The sequence below is a fragment of the Geotrypetes seraphini genome, chromosome 2 (genome assembly GCF_902459505.1).
Source record: "Geotrypetes seraphini chromosome 2, aGeoSer1.1, whole genome shotgun sequence".
Taxonomy (NCBI): domain Eukaryota; kingdom Metazoa; phylum Chordata; class Amphibia; order Gymnophiona; family Dermophiidae; genus Geotrypetes; species Geotrypetes seraphini.
This window is the reverse complement of record NC_047085.1, coordinates 379,713,043-379,732,821: the sequence shown is the minus strand read 5'-3', so window position 1 is coordinate 379,732,821 and position 19,779 is coordinate 379,713,043. Positions and strand designations below refer to the sequence as shown.

General features: G+C 46.2%; 1 protein-coding gene across 1 annotated transcript in view; it reads left to right on the top strand.

Annotated features, from left to right (window-relative positions):
• Positions 1–5,178: 5,178 nt before the first annotated feature.
• The window catches only part of SLC39A6 (solute carrier family 39 member 6), a 100,648-nt gene continuing 86,047 nt past the window's right edge, over positions 5,179–19,779 (top strand). Inside the window, exons 1-2 of the mRNA XM_033930654.1 lie at positions 5,179–5,831; positions 17,480–17,663. Of these exons, the coding sequence (XP_033786545.1) occupies positions 5,379–5,831; positions 17,480–17,663 (637 nt within the window). The 5' untranslated portion in view covers positions 5,179–5,378. The remainder of the gene's footprint in view (positions 5,832–17,479; positions 17,664–19,779) is intronic.

The following is a 19,779-nucleotide window of genomic DNA, read 5'->3' as shown; positions in this document are numbered from 1 at the left end:
GTGAGGTCAAACTCTGAGGAGTCTTATACACACAAGAGGTAATAAAGTTTTCCCTTATATGATTAAGATCAATAAAAAATATTAATTCATTCTTTTCGTATTTATTTATTCTTTAACGTCTGTTTCTCTGCTTCTTTTTTATGTTTCAAACGATTTTTTTTTTTAATTGAAGGAAAGCCAAAGAACAAAATGCAAATAAACAAGAAAATACAGAACAAGCATGAATATAAGGAGTAAATATACTAAATAAAACTGATAGTCTTACAGTCCCATCACCAATTTAGTTTTCAGTCCCATGTCAGTCTTTCCAAATGTAGATAAAGATAAAAAACCAAATCCTCTCGCTCCCCCACCCCCTTGGTTGACTCGATGTATCAATGTAACTCATTTAGTATCAAGCTACGAGCTCTAGGAGGAAGAGAATGAAGATATGGATCCCATATCTGAAGGAAAATGCAGGTACGTTTTGGCGTCCGCCGAGTCTCCCACACCTCAAAAAACAACAAATGATGGAGTTGGTTGCACCAATGCCAAAAACTAGGAGGCATGTGTGAATCACCAACCTTTGGAACAATTAATGGTAGAATCAAAGGGGTGGGGTGGTTGAGGAAGGAAAAGAAGAGATCCCTGCTGAGGGGGAAGGATTGTGGTAGCAGTAACATGAGCAGGAAGGTTGTCGAGTGGCAGGATGCCGGTCCCAGAAGAGTCCCACAATAAATGGCTATACTGATGACTGGACTCAATCTATAATATCATAGCAAGAATAAATTATTCCAGTCTTATATTAATCCCCAGATTCATGAGGAGAAATTATGATACTCGATCCTCAGAGGGTCAAATTACCCAATGGTTCCAATGAGCGGAAGCTCACAGAACCCGATCTTCCCAGAAGATCCCAGAAGAGTGCCACCTGAGGCCTCAATTGACCTTATTATAGGGCTGCCCTTGCTTCAGGGAGAATTATATTGAACCCTTAGATGTACATAATATATTAGAGGCTGGCAGAGACTCATTTATGAAGTATAGTATGTTGCCTTCCCAATTAATATTTCCAAATTAAGAAAGTGCCTTTGTTTATTTGGTAATATTAATTGGGAAGGATACATAGAGGAGCAGAATCAAAAGAAACGTGTAAGTTCAATTTGGATGTAGGACTAGACACCCAACATCAGCAGTGCAATATGTCCATTCTCAAAAAGTACCATCCAAAATTTTTTTTTCAAAAATCATCTATCTGTACATCCAGGCATTTGATCGTCCAGACCGACTACGTCTGTCTTTATACCACATTCTCAACCAAAAATTTGTGCCAGTCTGAAATGTTCAGAACAAGATCTTTTGGTTGTGGGAGGGGCCAGCATTGTGATGGACTGGCCACACAGAGAGGGCAACAGAGCAGTGGGACACATTACAGGACACTGCTATGAACTTCACAAAAAAGGGTGCCAGATAAACATCTCACCAGAACTCCATTATAGATTATGGTGAGACCCCCCAAAAAATCCACTGTAACCACCTGTTTACAACCTCAATAGCCCTTATGGCTACAGATGGCCCTAAATGGCAGTACAGTAGGATTTTGGTGGGCCCACATGTTCCACCATGAATATAGTGGTTAGACTGGCTTATGGACCTGGGTCCTCCTCTCTATGGTTCACTAGCCCACCCCCAGACCACTTAAGCCACCTCTGTGCAGCTCTTCTAGGCTTTCCTATAGCAGGTGCTGATGTTCCAGAGGCAGATATGTACGTTTTTATTCTGAATTTGTGGGGGTGCAGTGGGGTCAGTGAACATGGGGTGTGTATATGGGGGGGGGGGGTCTTTACTTTGTTCCTGCAGTGGTAATCTGGTCACTTTGGGTGCTTTTGGGCACTTATACATGTCTTTACATCATCTAACTCACAACGTTAAGTTCCATCTAAGCAGTCTCATCAAACCTTCAATTATCCCTGCAGGACGAGTCTAGGTTGGCCTACATCCTGCCCTAACCACTCCTCCAAAAACTCCCCTTTCAGCTCTGGGCCTAAAATGTCCCTGGATACGTCCAAAAAGCCGTTTCAATTATCAGCACTTAGACTACCTGTTTTTTAGATTGTCCAAGTGCCGACTTGGGTGGGTTTTTAGACGTATTTAAGTTTCGATTATGAGCCCCATACTTAATAGATACTCTTGATAGAGCCACTAATGTATTTCAGTAATAAATTAAATAACTACTTCTGAAGGTAATCAGTATAAGTGGGGATGAAAGAGATTACTAGTGACAGGTGGGGATGGGTTAGATTACAGTGGAATGGGTGAAATTTCTTACATAACTCTAGTTAGAAAGTGGGATGAGGGAGCTGAAAGTTTGAGAATGATAGAACTATGCTGGATTAGGGCTGGGGATTTAGGTTTGAGATGGAAACAAGAGGGAGATATACCAGATAATGATGGGTGTTGTGTGCAAGTTGTTGAGTGTCTGCTTCCTCTGATTTTCCTCATCACAAAAGCACAGAAAATAGCCAAGTGATACCCAAAAGAAATATGCAATATGCATGGTTAATTGATGCTAACAAACCAAAAGCAAGTGGAGGATCTGCCTGGCACAAAGGGTTTGCAATAAGAATGGTTCTTATGCGCATACCCAGACAAACACAGACGTGCAAGCAAACATCTGCACCTTTAAATATGAGCCTTTCAAAAATTGTTTGCATATTCAATTTTTGAAAGGCTCATATTTAAGAGCACACAAACAGGCATCAATGTTTGGTTGTACTTGCACACATGTTTGGTTCTTATTAGAAGTGCTCAAACTTTCATGGACTTCTTTCCACTTGCAAAAGACAAAAAATGCAGTGGAATGTGAACAACTGACAATCTTCTCTTGAAAACCTTCTACTTTCCTTCCTATGTCCTTAGTGCCCCCAGTGCCTCCTTCCCATGTCCTTAGTACCCCCAGTGCCTCCTTCCCATGTCTTTAGTATCCCCAGAGCCTCCTTCCTATGTCCTTAGTGCCCCTTCCTATGTCCTTAGTGCCCTCAGTGCCTCCTTCTCTTGTCCTTAGTGCCCCCATGCCTCATTCCTATGTCCTTAGTGCCCTCAGTGCCTCCTTCCTGTGTCCTTAGTGCCCCTTCCTATATCTTTATGTTCAAATCTATTTTATTAAGCAATAGTAAATACAACAGCAATAGCAATCATGGTATACATTGTCATCAGACAACCGCGGAGGACTGGACTCTGACGTCCTCCCCGGACCCACCGCACCCCCACCCCACAGCAAGGAATCCCCAACCCCCCACCCTCCCCTCCCCATCCCCCCACAGATACATAAAACTCTTATGCAGGGAACAGCAAGGGCAAATAGAAGCACAGATTCAGAGGTGGAGTCTATTCAAAACACTTCCTATATCTTTAGTGCCCCCAGTGCCTCCTTCCTATGTCCTTAGTGCCCCTTCTTATATACTTAGTGCCCTCAGTGCCTCCTTCCTATGTCCCCCTCACTGCCTTCCAGCCTTTGTCCCACCTCTCCCCCGAAGCCAGCCTGCCTATCTCCCTCCCTCCCGCGCCAAAGCCTGCCTCTCTCCTTCCCTCCCTCCAGCCCCAATTCAATCACTCCCCCCCTCCCGGTCTGCCGCCACTGCCTGCCAGCCTCCCTCCTTCCCTCGCCGATTCAAACCCCTGTCCGCCTACCGCCACTGCACCTTTTTCTTGCCAAGAAGCCTTCTTCCCGACCTAAATTCTGACGTCAGAGAGGAAGTTCCTCTCCAACGTCAGAATTGACTTCAGGAAGAAGGCTTCTGGGCGGCAAGAAGAAGATGCAGTGGCTGCGGGTGGACAGGGGTTTAAATTGGCGCTGGGGGGAAGCAATCGTCTGTCCTGTTGTCCCCGCGCACAGCTTCGGGACGCTGTCCCTGAAAATGGGATATTTCGGCGTCCCGAAACAGTGGGTCAGGACAATGGGATGGTCGGTCCAATAACGGGATGATCCCGTTGAAAACGGGATGTATGGTCACCTTATCCATACTGGGCAAGGGTACAGAGTCAGCATGAAATTAGCCAGGGGAAATCTTATCTTGCTAGATTGCTTCATGTTTTGAAGTTGTGAATAAACATGTGGATAAAGGAGAGCTGGTATATCTAGATTTTCAGAAAGCTTTTTGACAAAGTTCCACATAAGAGACTCCTATGAAAATTAAAAAGCCATGGGCTAAGAAGCAATGTTCTGTTGTGGATTAGGAACCGGTTAATAGTTAAAAACTACAAAGGGTAGGGTTAAATGTCCATTTTTCTAAATGGAGGAGGCTGAATAGTGGAGTGCCATAGCGATTGGTACCAAGACCAGCGCTACTTAACATATTTATAAATGATCTGGAAATTGAAACACACGAGGTGATAAAATGACACAAAACTATAGTATTAAAAGTTGTTAAAACACATGCGTACTGTGAAAAATTGCAGGAAGACCTTAGAAAGTTGGAAGACTGGGCTTCCAAATGAAAGATGAAATTTAATGTAGACAAGTTAAAAGTGATGCACATTGGGAAGAATAATCCAAATCATAGTTACCATATGCTAGAGTCCACTTTAGGAGTCAGCATCCCCCCAAAGATTTAGGTGTCATCGTATAGGATACACTGAAATCTTTTGCCTAATGTTTTTACTTTTATGTGTTGCAGGCAGTTTCTTTTATCTTACTGCATTTTTGTTACAGGAATTGAGTTTATGACAGATGAAAGTAACTTGTATAAGGATTTTCCTTCTTATTTATGGATTGTCAATTTCTTTTTATTATGCATGGTTTTATGTAACCCCCTCAGAACTGTGGATGTGGTGGGATATATTTTTTTAATAAACAAAAAAATGAATTTATATGAAAGAAGTTTGCTCAAGGAATGCAGAGTCTGACCTGATAGCATTAATGGCTACAGGTCCCTTTCTCCCTGATGATCACTTTCACTTAGATCAAGTAGTTCCCAAGCTTGCTCTGCAGGCTCGCCCACAAATCAGGTTTTCATGATAGTCATAAATGAATATTCATGAGAGAGGTTTGCATGCACTTCCTCTCTAATCATTGTGCATATCCTGAAAACCTGACTGGCTGGGGAGCACCTAGGTCAAGTTCTGGAACCAACCATTGCCTTAGATAGAGATACGCATGCGTCAGGCACGCGAACCCGGTTGCCTTGGCGATTGGGTAGGGAGATTTTCTACGAGTTCTCTACGTCACCCTCCCTCCCCGGCACCCGTGGGTGAATCGTCAGAGACGAAAGTCGGACGCTGATGCATTACCGGGAGCAGAGGGGTTGGGCGAGGCTTAGCAGGCTTGCGCGTGCGCATTGGGCCAACGCGTCAGCCTGAGCGGTCGTTGCTTCGCTTTGTCGGGTGGGCGGCCGCGGCGCATGTGGCCGAGGAGTACAATGGGCGGCTGGGCAGGGCTGATGCTGTCGATGCTCATCTCGCCGCCCTTGTTCTCGTGGCTCGGCCGTGCGGCCGGTGGCGGAAATGGTGTAGAGCTGGAGCTGGGCGCCGTGGACCGGGAGCGGGCGTTGCTGGCCCAGCGGCGGCAGTTGCACGTGCTTTTCACGCGCTACGGCGACAACAGCTCGCTAACGGTGCAAGGCTTTCGGCAGCTCCTGCGCAACATCGGTTTGGGGCAAGTCAAGTGGCTACCGGGGGAAGAGGAGGAGGAAGGTGCCCGGCACCGGGGCGAGCACCACGGCGGCCATGGCTCTGGCTGCCCGGCTCCTGTTACCCACCGCAGCTTGGCTCAGGCAGCGCCTGCAAGCCCCGAACCGCTAACCAGACACACCCGGCCCAAGGCCGTTACAGCCGGTACCCCGGAGCCCCAAGAGGTGAGACGCCGAGTGCCACTAAACTGATTCATTATTTGCCTGTGACTTTCTGGTGTTTAGGATTAACTCTCTATTCAACCCTTGACTTTAAACGCACAAGTCTAAGTACATTTATTTATGTGTACAAGTATTTGGGAACATAAAACATAGTGAAATCTAGTTGTGACCTTGCCCCCCCCCCCAAAAAAAAAAAAAAAAGAAGATTCTGCAGTGAGAGCGTCGTTATTAGTCTGGATGCTTGAAGAATGATAAATTTTTAACTGCCCAATGTGAGCTGTATACAGTACATAGGCGATATGAGGTTTTAAGGCATTATGGTCTAAGATATGCTGATTTGTTGGAGGCAAGGGATGGCAAAATGTTTTTGTGCTTAGTTTTATAGTTTATCTCTAGCGGGTTGGTTCAGCATGGACAAGGATGCCTGGCGTAGACAAGTGCATTAGAATATGACATCTGTGTTTTGAATGGTGTACAAAATTGTAACCTGGAAGGATGGGCTGTTGAGGGAGATAGAAAAAAAACTGTAAACCCTGAGCACGTTTTTTTGAAGAATGTCTTTTCTTTTCTTTTTTTTCTTTTTCTGAGTACCCCGAGTTTCATGAATAGAACTAGTGTGCATCTTTCTGCTCTGCTGCACCTGAATGAACATGTTTTCTCCTTAGTATCCTTTGACTTGTTCAAAGAAGGTATTGTTTTCTTAGTATGGTAGTCCTGGAGTTATTGATGCAGTTGCAGTGCTGTAGACAGAGAAACACTTTTCTAGATTATACATTTTATTGTTTGGGGGTGTATTTGTGGAGGCTTATTCTTGCTTTTAAAGTTGGACTTATAAATGTAGTATTCTGCATTATTATTTTTGTATTAATATAATTTTTATAATTTTGACATTGGGGAGGAGTATTCTAATGGTTGTACAGCAGGGCTGAGGACTAGGTTCAATTCCAAGTGCAGGTCCTTGTGACCTTGTGCCAGGTACAGAAAACTGTGAGCCCAATAAGGACAGAAAAGTTGAAGTCTATATATTAAGAACATAAGAATAGCCATACTGGGTCAGAAACCCAAATAGTAACAACATTCCATGTTACCGATCCCAGAGCAAGCAGTAGCTTCCCCCATGTCTGTCTCAATAGCAAATCATGGATTTTTCTCCAGGAACTTGTCCAAACCTTTTTTTTAAATCCAGCTGTGCTAACCACTTACCACATCCACTGTCAGTGAGTTCTAGATATAGCAGAATTAGAAAAAGTACAGAGAAAAGTGACAAAATGGTAAAGGAGATGGGATGACTTACCTACGAGGAAAGGTTAGAGAAGAGACGGCTCAAGGGAGATATGATGGAGGTCTACAAAACATTGAGTGGAGTGGAACAGGTAGGTGTAAATCACTTGTTTACTCTCCCAAAATACTAGGTCTAGGAAGCATGTAATGAAGCTTGTAATTTAACAGGTTTATATTCTGCACTAATCAATAGATTCAAGGTAGATCACAAATTACAAGATGAATGATGGATGAATTTTTTGACACCTGCTTGAAGATAAGTAACCCTCCTTTTTTGGTTGATTGTTGGGTTTACTTTTTGTTTAATGAACTGATAATTACTTTCATGGGGAGACAATTGGTTAGACAGTTGAACCTCTAGTTTAACGATGAACATTAGCGCACTCATTGCAGTCAGAGTATACTGGGAAGTATTTCACTTCAGACACGATTGATTTTAGAGTGTGATTTTTACTATATAATTTATTACACTGAGCACACCAGGTCCAGGGATGTTACATGTTTATTAAACCCTTTTGCAAAACCGGAAGTTACATCAATGCAAGGACTCCGGTGGCAGAGAGAAAGCCCAAACGGATCTCTGGTGCAGATTGGGGCAGCAAGGTTCTTTCCTTCCTGGCAGCAAGGCTCTCTCCTCTCCTCCCTGGCCAGGCAAAAGTGGCGGTAGCGAATGCAATTCACTACCCTGCCGCTACTCTGGGCATCTTCTCTCCATTCGGCCGCCCAAGCGGAAACAGGAAGTTTTCACTGAGGGCGGGCCGCAGTGGAGAGAAGAAGCAAGGAGTGGTGGCAGGAGTGGATCGCTACCGCCACCAGCAGACCTCTTCCCAGATGCATCCCTCCTGCCGGACTCTCTTTGGGAAAGGTGCAGGGGTGTGGTGGTGGTGGGGGCTTAGGAGTACCATAAAATAAAAAAGATAGATGGAGGGAGAGGGGAGTTGGTGGACTGGAGGAGAGATGGGGAGAAGATAGATGGGAGAAATGAATTTGGTGGAGGGGGGAGCTAGACTTGGGGGAGATCATGGAGAGGGGTGATGGGGGAAGGATAGAAGAAATAAGGATCTAAAAACAGGAGAGGGAGAAAGATGGTGGACAAAAGGATTTAGGGAGGGAAGGAACAGAAAGGGAGAGAAGTTGGACACAAGGGATGGTGTGGAGAGGGGGTTAGAGATGCTTGATAGGAGGGTAGTTGGGAAGAGAAAGGGAGAGATGGTGACCCTAGGGGTGGTGGGAAAGGAGAGAGAGATGAAGGATGAAAGGGTAATTCAGAAAAGGTGGATGTGTGGATGGAGACGAATAAAAGGAAAGATACCAGACCTCCGGGGGAGGAAAGGGAAACGGAAGGGGAGGACAGAGATAGAAGATGGATGGTTAGCACAAGAAAGAAGAAGACCCTCACAAGCAAGTTATCAGAAGACAACCGGAGCCTGGGACCGATAAGATCTGAATAATGATCAGACAACAAAAGGTAGAAAAAATAATTTTATTTTCTATTTTGTGTTATTAGACCATGAACATGAGCTAGGATTTAAGAGAGAGAGGAAAAGTCTTTTTTGTTTGTTTATTTTGTTAATACCACAGTGCCAGTGTGGGTAGGAGAGGGCAAAGTAGGTGAAGAGGCCATAAAGGGGTGAAGAAGCTATAAAATAAACCCACCAGGATATTTGAAAAAAAACATCCACTTGGGCAGGAAAATCAAATCGAAAAATCAATTCAGTAGACTGAATCGAATCAAAATTTTTTTTTCCTGAATCAGGTAGCACTACTGAGGACCTTGCTCACACAGTACAAAAATATTTGTTTTGAATATATAGGTTATTGCTGTGGTTGAAGAGTGATAATTCCCAGTATACTCTCAAATACAAGGAAGAAACCACCTTTTGATTTTTCTTTCCTAATTGGGTCTCTTAGTTTTATGAAAATAGCTCAGCAAGATTTAAAAAAGGGTTTGGATAATTTCCTAAAAGAAAAGTCCATAAGCCATCATTAAGATGGACTTCAGGAAATCCACTGCTTTTTCCTAGGAAAAGCACCATAAAATCTCTTACTGTTTGGGATCTTGCTAGGTACTGTTTCCACATGTGTTGGCCACTGTTGGAAACAGAATACAGGGCTTGATAGATCTTCAGTCGCTCAGTATGGCAAACTCTAATGTTCTAATAAGAATGGCACAGGGACAGGCCCAAAATTTGTCCCCATGTCATTCTCTAGGTAAAAACTTACCACATCTTAGACAATTGGCAACTGAATCCAGTGATTAAAAAAAAAAAAAAATGCAGAATCTGCTTTTTGATTTAAATGAACTACTATTAAATGACATCATTTTGTCTTCTGCCTTTGATGTGGCAACAAAAGTCTTGTCTTCTGATCAGACTCCTACCATCTGTAACGTCCTATTATGTGTCCAGTATCTTACTGTTACTGTAACGGATTCATCCATCGTTGCTAGCATCAAGGAACATGTCCAACATTTTTTCCTGTTCATCCACTACACAGTTTAGATTATTTTCTACACCTGTGTTTGAAAGACAATCCTATTACCTACCCAGATGATGTAAAAACATAGTCAACTGATTCTTCGGGAAGATTGTATCAAAACCAGATCAAAATTGAAGGCTGTGATTGTGATTTATAAACAGATGTGCAGAATATTGTCCATTTCCTTGTCATCAACAGCAGATGAATCCAGAAACTAACAGGATTACATCCATCAACCAGTAGCAGGTGGAGATAGAGAGCACTTGATTTATCCTCGGGTATATCTTGGATGCACAGCCTCCTGGCCAACCAGTATACTCTATTTCCAGCAGGTGCACGGATGTGTCCCTCACAGCTCCTGGCTTCTGCTCGTGGATTTCAGTTCCAGGCCTGAATGTTTGGAAGGAGGGGTGTTCTGGCTTAACGGTGCCTGCTTTGGAGGTACACCTGGGACTTCCCAGCGTCCCTACCTTAACCTCTTCATGGTAATACCAGGGCCCACCCAGGTCCCTTACCCTGCTGGACTTGGTGCCTTCTGGACTACAGGGCACAGATCCTGGATTCTATGGTGGATTTCGAGCCAGGCTTGGCAGCTACTGGCTTCGGTTTCCTGGATCAGAAAAGAGAGATACTCCTGTGGCTTAGGCCTCAGTTGAGAGATACTCCTGTGGCTTAGGCCTCAGTTGAGAGATACTCCTGTGGCTTAGGCCTCAGTTGAGAGATACTCCTGTGGCTTAGGCCTCAGTTGAGAGATACTCCTGTGGCTTAGGCCTCAGTTGAGAGATACTCCTGTGGCTTAGGCCTCAGTTGAGAGATACTCCTGTGGCTTAGGCCTCAGTTGAGAGATACTCCTGTGGCTTAGGCCTCAGTTGAGAGATACTCCTGTGGCTTAGGCCTCAGTTGAGAGATACTCCTGTGGCTTAGGCCTCAGTTGAGAGATACTCCTGTGGCTTAGGCCTCAGTTGAGAGATACTCCTGTGGCTTAGGCCTCAGTTGAGAGATACTCCTGTGGCTTAGGCCTCAGTTGAGAGATACTCCTGTGGCTTAGGCCTCAGTTGAGAGATACTCCTGTGGCTTAGGCCTCGGGTGAGAGATACTCCGGTGGCTTAGGCCTCGGGTGAGAGATACTCCGGTGGCTTAGGCCTCAGGTGAGAACTGTTCCGGTGGCTTAGGCCTCGGGTGAGAACTGTTCCGGTGGCTTAGGCCTCGGGTGAGAACTGTTCCGGTGGCTAGGCCTCGGGTGAGAACTGTTCCGGTGGCTTAGGCCTCGGGTGAGAACTGTTCCGGTGGCTTAGGCCTCGGGTGAGAACTGTTCCGGTGGCTTAGGCCTCGGGTGAGAACTGTTCCGGTGGCTTAGGCCTCGGGTGAGAACTGTTCCGGTGGCTTAGGCCTCGGGTGAGAACTGTTCCGGTGGCTTAGGCCTCGGGTGAGAACTGTTCCGGTGGCTTAGGCCTCGGGTGAGAACTGTTCCGGTGGCTTAGGCCTCGGGTGAGAACTGTTCCGGTGGCTTAGGCCTCGGGTGAGAACTGTTCCGGTGGCTTAGGCCTCGGGTGAGAACTGTTCCGGTGGCTTAGGCCTCGGGTGAGAACTGTTCCGGTGGCTTAGGCCTCGGGTGAGAACTGTTCCGGTGGCTTAGGCCTCGGGTGAGAACTGTTCCGGTGGCTTAGGCCTCGGGTGAGAACTGTTCCGGTGGCTTAGGCCTCGGGTGAGAACTGTTCCGGTGGCTTAGGCCTCGGGTGAGAACTGTTCCGGTGGCTTAGGCCTCGGGTGGGAACTGTTCCGGTGGCTTAGGCCTCGGGTGAGAACTGTTCCGGTGGCTTAGGCCTCGGGTGAGAACTGTTCCGGTGGCTTAGGCCTCGGGTGAGAACTGTTCCGGAGGCTTAGGCCTCGGGTGAGAACTGTTCCGGAGGCTTAGGCCTCGGGTGAGAACTGTTCCGGAGGCTTAGGCCTCGGGTGAGAACTGTTCCGGAGGCTTAGGCCTCGGGTGAGAACTGTTCCGGAGGCTTAGGCCTCGGGTGAGAACTATTCCTGGGGCCTTGGGCCTCGGGTGAGACATGGTCCTGGGGCCTTGGGCCTCGGGTGAGACATGGTCCTGGGGCCTTGGGCCTCGGGTGAGACATGGTCCTGGGGCCTTGGGCCTCGGGTGAGACATGGTCCTGGGGCCTTGGGCCTCAGGGGAGACATGGTCCTGGGGCCTTGGGCCTCAGTTGAGCTGTGTGATGGGGGCTGCGTATTGTTTGTTCCTCTGATGAGCCAAACATTGGTGAAACAAGGTTGTTTGTTGGGAAGATTGGAGAAGACGTGACATCGTTGGAGCTTAAGTCGTCTTTTGTCAGTTAAGTCCTTGAATGTGCTTCCAGTTGACTTTGCCCTTTTCTAAACCTGAACTGTTCTGTGAGGGAGTTTTTTTGCCAGTGAAAGTATCAAAATCATTTTTGATTTGTACCTTTTTGTTCTATACTGCTACATTAGTCTGAGGCTTTTTCTCCCTCTTTTTGGATGCATGCTGGGTTTGAAGAAGGGGTACCTCAGTGACATGATCACACAACATTTTGAATCATATGAATACATTTTGGTTAGCTCTTCAAGTTATAAACTGTTTTGCATTTTTTATGAGGAAAATATTTGATTGCATTGGTCCATGGTGGCATTGCCACTACTAGTTCAAGAAATCTGAACCAGCAAACTCATCGCCGTAGAGGTCATGCCTGATAGCTGTGCAATACCAGCCACAGGTGGGTCTCTTAGTACAGGTTCCCAAACCTGTAGTTTTGGTTTCTTCATCGAGGTTCCAAAGCCTTCAGTGGGTGTCTGTACTAGTAGATGTGTAGAATAGTCTCCCAGTGAAGGTAGTAGAGACAGACTGTCTGAATTCAAGAAAGCGTGGGACAGGCATGTGGGAATTCTTAGGAGTGGGTAGATGGTGGATGCTGCAGATGGGCAGACTTGGATGGTAGTTTTACAAATGAAGGAAAGATCTCAGAGTTGCCACACCCAGGATAATATTGTTATTGTCTGAAAGGGAATTGTGGCTTGTGGTATCTTTCATTGATCAACCTTCATTGTTAATTTGTAGTAATTTGTAGGGTAATATAAGGCAAACGGGTTATATCACATAGCAATTCGGGCTGTTTGCCTTATATTACCCTGAGGAAGCCGCTCAAGCGCGGTGAAACGGGTTCCCGTTGGTTGGGATACACGGGTTTCTTACGTCCAGATGAATGTGCCGTCTTTCTGATACATCATGTTTAACAGATAAGTGCCAGTTTTAAGGCCTCTTTCATGATGTTCTATCCTTGCTATTTTGCACAGCATATTTAGATAAATAAGCTAGATTTGCATTAGTCACTTTAGGAAATATTTGCATTTTTGCACAAAAATAAGAAAAAACAAAGAAAAAATATATAGGATAAATACTCCTTAAAGAATATAAGAAAATAGTTTACATTACATTACCGTATTTTCGCGGATATAACGCGCGCGTTATACGTGATTTTACGTACCGCGCATACCCCTCGCGCGTTATATGCCTGAGCGCGGTATACAAAAGTTTTTAAACATAGTTCCCACCCCGCCCGACGCCCGATTCACCCCCCCAGCAGGACCGCTTGCACCCCCACCCCGAACGACCGCTCGCACGCGCTCCCACCCGCACCCGCATCCACGATCGGAGCAAGAGGGAGCCCAAGCCCTCTTGCCCGGCCGACTCCCCGACGTCCGATACATCCCCCCCCCCGGCAGGACCACTCGCACCCTCACCCCGAAGGACCGCCGACTCCCCAACAATATCGGGCCAGGAGGGAGCCCAAACCCTCCTGGCCACGGCGACCCCCTAACCCCACCCCGCACTACATTACGGGCAGGAGGGATCCCAGGCCCTCCTGCCCTCGACGCAAACCCCCCTCCCTCCAACGACCGCCCCCCCCCAAGAACCTCCGACCGACCCGCGACCCCCCTGGCCGACCCCCCCACCCCCCTTCCCCGTACCTTTGGAAGTTGGCCGGACAGACGGGAGCCAAACCCGCCTGTCCGGCAGGCAGCCAACGAAGGAATGAGGCCGGATTGGCCCATCCGTCCTAAAGCTCCGCCTACTGGTGGGGCCTAAGGCGCGTGGGCCAATCAGAATAGGCCCTGGAGCCTTAGGTCCCACCTGGGGGCGCGGCCTGAGGCACATGGGCCAAACCCGACCATGTGTCTCAGGCCGCGCCCCCAGGTGGGACCTAAGGCTCCAGGGCCTATTCTGATTGGCCCACGCGCCTTAGGCCCCACCAGTAGGCGGAGCTTTAGGACGGATGGGCCAATCCGGCCTCATTCCTTCGTTGGCTGCCTGCCGGACAGGCGGGTTTGGCTCCCGTCTGTCCGGCCAACTTCCAAAGGTACGGGGAAGGGGGGTGGGGGGGTCGGCCAGGGGGGTCGCGGGTCGGTCGGAGGTTCTTGGGGGGGGGCGGTCGTTGGAGGGAGGGGGGTTTGCGTCGAGGGCAGGAGGGCCTGGGATCCCTCCTGCCCGTAATGTAGTGCGGGGTGGGGTTAGGGGGTCGCCGTGGCCAGGAGGGTTTGGGCTCCCTTCTGGCCCAACTACACAAAGTACGGGGAAGGCGGGTGGGGGTGTCGTGGGGGTCGGCCAGGGGGGTCGCGGGTCGGCTGGGGGACGGGCGGAGGTTCTTGGGGGGGGGGCGGTCGTTGGGGGGAGGGGGTTTGCGTCGAGGGCAGGAGGGCCTGGGATCCCTCCTGCCCGTAATGTAGTGCGGGGTGGGGTTAGGGGGTCGCCGTGGCCAGGAGGATTTGGGCTCCCTCCTGGCCCAATATTGTCGGGGAGTCGGCGGTCCTTCGGGGTGGGGGTGCGAGTGGTCCTGCCGAGGGGGGAGAAGAATCGGACGTCGAGGGGGGGCATCAGGCTTTCAGGATGGGGACAGGACTTCAAGGGGGGACAGGCAGATCTTCAAGGGGGACAGGCAGACCTTCAAGGGGGACAGGACTTCAAGGGGGGACAGGCAGACCTTCAAGGGGGGACAGGCAGACCTTCAAGGGGGGACAGGACTTCAAGGGGGACAGGCACGGAGAGGCGGGGCAGTGCACCGAAAGTCAGGGCGGGTGAACGGTGAGTCGGGGCAACCAGAGGAGAGTCGGGGCAGTGCACCAAAAGTCAGGGTGAGTCGGGGCAACCAGAGGAGAGTCGGGGCAGTGCACCGAAAGTCAGGGTGAGTCGGGGCAACCAGATGAGAGTCGGGGAGGGCGAAAGGAGAGTCGGGGTGGCCAGAGGAGAGTCGGGGAGAGCGAAAGGAGAGTCGGGGTGGCCAGAGGAGAGTCGGGCAGCATGCGCGTTATATGCCTGAGCGCGGTATAGAAAAGTTTTTGTACATATCATCGTGATTTCTGCGCGCTATACCCCTGTGCGCGTTTTACAATGGTGCGCGTTATATCCGCGAAAATACGGTACATTACATTAGTGATTTCTATTCCGCTTGTGCCTTGCGGTTCTAAGCGGATTACATTAGAAGATGGCTGGTCATTTCCAGGCGATGACAATACACTTATTTGTATAACTTTACAAACTTTGCATACCTAACTTTACATAACTTTTCGTACATAACTTTACATAACTTTACGTGGAGTTACTTTGCGTTACTTTACATTATCCTTACCGTGCTTGCATTACTTGCATTAAGTTTACATAATTTATCTTACATAATTTATCTTACATAACTTTACAAGACTTTACGTAGGGTTACTTTGTGTTATTTTACCTTATTATTCCAGTACATTGCATAACTTACATTACATAATATTACAAAGCATAACCTTATGTTATATTACAAAGCATAACCTTATGTTACATTACATAATATTACAAAGCATAATCTTATGTTACCAAAAAATCGTCTGTTCCTAGGTTGTTATATCTGATTTTTCGGTATTTGGGGAAACAGTGTTTCTGGATATGAATTGGCTTATCGCCCGTTGCAACTAGATTAGATGTTGCCTATGGGGACGAAATTGCAGTTGGTTGTGAGTTGCAGGAGGTTATGAAGGGTGAGAAGATGAGGGTAGATTATAATATTGGGATGTGTTTTTTGAATAGTATAGTTTTTATATCTTTTCGAAACGCTTTGTAGTCCGTAGTTGTGGTCAGCAGCTTGGATATGATGGGGTCAATTTTCGCGGCCTGTGTAGCAAGTAGGTTGTCATATAGCTTTTTGCGTTTTGTGCCTTTGAGTGAGGGGTAGGTGAATGGGGTCTGGGTTCTCCTTACTCTAGTTGAGAGGTTTCGGATTAGGCGGCTGTTTAGGTAGAGAGGTGCTGTTCCGTTTAGTGCTTTGAATAATAGACAGTATAGTTTGAATTGCGTTCTTGCTTGTATCGGTAGCCAGTGTGAGTCGAGATAGGCATTAGTGATGTGATCGTATTTTCCTAGCGAGTAGATAAGTCTGAGTGCTGTGTTCTGTACTGTCTGTAATTGTTTGGTCATGTAAGCGGGGCAGGGTAGATAAAGGCTGTTGCAGTAGTCTACAAGTCCTAGTACAAGTGATTGGACTAAGATCCTGTATTGTATTTTGTCAAAGAATTTTCTTATTTTTCGCAGGTTGCGCATGGTGTAGAAGGCTTTTTGGATGGTTTTGTTAGTATGAGTTTGCATTGTGCATCTCCTGTCTATCGTTACTCCCAGGATTTTGAGTGCTGGCTGTATTGGGTATGTGATTGCATTTGTCATCAGATCAGTTAAGGTAGGTTCTTTGTCTTTTTCTAGCAGCAGGAATTTGGTTTTATCCGTGTTCAGTTTCAGTTTGTGGTTGGTCATCCATGTTTCTACCGTTTCCAGAGTTTTTTTCAGTCGTCCTGATGAATTGGGGTCTTGGGTATTGAAGGGGAGAAGGATTGTTAGAGTGGTTAGTTTAGAGTGGTAACATTTAATAATTTTTAAAGTAGATTTAAAGAATAATTAAATTACTACAAATTAACAATGAAGGTTGATCAATGAAAGATACCACAAGCCACAATTCCCTTTCGGACAATAACAATATTATCCTGGGAGTGGCAACTCTGAGATCTTTCCTTCATTTGTAAAACTACCATTATATCTAATGGTTTATAGTTTTCGGTAGATTAACCTTTTTGGGGATCTTGTTAATATTGGTTAATCTGTTCTCTTGTTCTATACTACCCAGACTTGGATGGGCCACTTGGCCTTTATCTGCTGCAACATTTCTCTACTTAAATGTTTCTAAATTACTTAGCTCCAGGAAGGAGTTTTTGGCCAGTTCAATGGTTGAACTTGTATCTCAATTAATTATGCTATTTTTAATCCCTGATACTACCAAGTGAATTCAGCGCTTTTCTTCCCATAATGTACTAGGGTAGTGCTGGCAGAAATCCAGGACTTATTTGGAATCTCTCTCCTTGAATTGGGTCACTTGGCAGCTCTTCAGCTGAGTAGGTAGGGTTATTTTAGAGAGATGGAGCAGTTAGATCAATGGGTAGGCAAGTGTATTTTGCCTCCAGGCAGATGTTCTTGACCTATTAAGTATAACTTTTTTTCCAACATCCTTTGGGTTAAAGAATGAAGACCAGAGTGCTCAGGTATAAAATGCCTTTTCAACTTTGTTTTAATTTTATTGATAGCTTAGGGCAGGGGTGTCAAAGTCTCTCCTCGAGGGCCGCAAACCAGTCGGATTTTCAGGATTTCCCCAATGAATATGCATGAGATCTATTTGCATGCACTGCTTTCATTGTATGCTAATAGATCTCATGCATATTCATTGGGGGAATCCTGAAAACCCGACTGGATTGCGGCCCTCGAGAAGGGACTTTGACACCCCTGGCTTAGGGAATCTGTAATATATAATAACTATGTGTAACTACTCTCCCTCACCTCCACACTTTATTGCCCTTCACAGTGTTTAAATGCATCTCGACTTATACTTTCTCATGGAATGAATCAACATGTACTGATGACTGCATTTGACTTTGGCTACATTTGTCCAGCTATTGTTAACCAGATTGATAGTAAATCCTGTCTGATCCATGCAACTGAAGAGATGCTGGTCGAAGGTCCTCAAAAAGTCTACTCTGTTCATATAGGTAAAACTTTTAATTATTTTTTTAAGTAAGAACCTAATCATTTACAATATTGGATGGCCATATGTTTGATATTTTGGTTACTGTATTGAGTCATGCCATGTGAAGTGGACCAATACTTAAACCCGCCCACGCTCGACCCCCCCCCCCCCCCCCTTGAAATCCAACCAAATTTTACAGCCCATGTTCTTCTGTTTTTTTCCCCCTGATTTATGCAATAGTATTGGTTCATATTTGTGACTGTCTCTGAGAAAAGGTGACTAAAGTAGCGGATCCAAAATGTTGAGAGTGACTGATTTTTCCTGTCATAGGTCCGTCCAAAAGCAGTCTGCAAAAGTTAGATGTTCAAACTTCGGTTACTTTCTAATTTTTTTTAACATAAGGATGGGGTTTGGACTATTATATTAAAAATTGTTTATTTTTTATTTATTTCTGGTAACTTTAGTCACTTTTTCTTAGAGATAGTCACAATTAACATTAAAGTGTAGACCTGGTGTAACTGCAGATCCAAGATGGAATTGGCTTGAAATTTGTTTGCGCCTTGTCTTAGAGATGTTTGCAATGAGGAAGCATAAAAGAAGACAGGAGGAGGGTCACGAGTGGTGTTCCGCAGGGCTCGGTGCTCGGGCCGCTGTTATTTAATATATTCATAAATGATCTAGAAACAGGGACGAAGTGTGAGATAATAAAATTTGCAGATGACACCAAACTATTTAGGGAAGCTCGGACTAAAGAGGACTGTGAGGAATTGCAAAAGGACTTGAACAAACTAGGAGAATGGGCGACAAAATGGCAAATGAAGTTCAACGTTGAGAAATGTAAAGTATTGCACGTGGGAAGCAGAAACCCGAGGTACAACTATATGATGGGAGGGATGTCATTGAATGAGAGTACCCAAGAGAGGGACTTGGGGGTAATGGTGGACAGGTCAATGAAGCCGACTGCACAGTGCGCAGCGGCCGCTAAGAGAGCGAATAGAATGCTAGGTATAATCAAGAAGGGTATTACAGCCAGGACGAAAGAAGTTATCCTGCCGCTGTATCGGGCGATGGTGCGCCCACACCTGGAATACTGTGTCCAGTTTTGGTCGCCATACCTTAAGAAGGATATGGCGTTACTCGAGAGAGTTCAAAGAAGAGCGACACGTCTGATAAAAGGGATGGAAAACCTTTCATACGCTGAGAGATTGGAGAAACTGGGTCTCTTGTCCCTGGAGAAGAGGAGACTTAGAGGGGATATGATAGAGACTTATAAGATCATGAGGGGCATAGAGAGAGTAGAGAGGGACAGATTCTTCAAATTTTCAAAAAATAAAAGAACAAGAGGCCATTCGGAAAAGTTGAAAGGGGACAGATTCAATACGAATGCCAGGAAGTTCTTCTTTACCCAACGTGTGGTGGACACTTGGAATGCGCTTCCAGAGAACGTACTGGGATTTAAGAGAGGATTGGACATTTTTCTGCTGGAAAAGGGAATAGAAGGGTATAAATAGAGGATTACTGCTCAGGTCCTGGACCTGTTGGGCTGCCGCGTGAGCGGACTGCTGGGCTAGATGGACCTCAGGTCTGACCCAGCAGAGGCATTGCTTATGTTCTTATGACATTAGGTGCCTTCAACTGGTTGGCCACTGGCCCCGTGGATCATTTTATTCAACATGGGCAACCTTTGGAAGTTTTGGGCTGCAGCAGCTGAGAGCCAGGATGGAGACAAGTGGACTGCTCCACTTCCTTTGCTCAGAGATGTCGGCTTAAGCCTAGATTAGTGTTCTTGAGATCAGCTCTGTAAGGATATCTATGAAAGGAGATGGGAGAAATGAAGTATACTGTTGTGATGAAGGATCTGTGGTTTCTTGGTTGCAAGTGCTGCAATTCTGGGTGAGCTGTCTCAAAGATGTAAAGACAAAGCTCCTACTCTGTTGGTGACTTGGGAAGAGTTAAACAATACTAATTTCTGGAAGTAATGGAAGATTCTGTTTCTTTGCTTTGTATAGCTGTGAACATTTTATTCTGGAAGCTGCTGGTATTTGGCAGTTAGTCTTTGGATACAGGGTAGGCATTAGGTCCTCTTGTTAATGGCCTGGCCTATAAAGTGGAGCAGTGTCAAGAATAGACAAACTGGA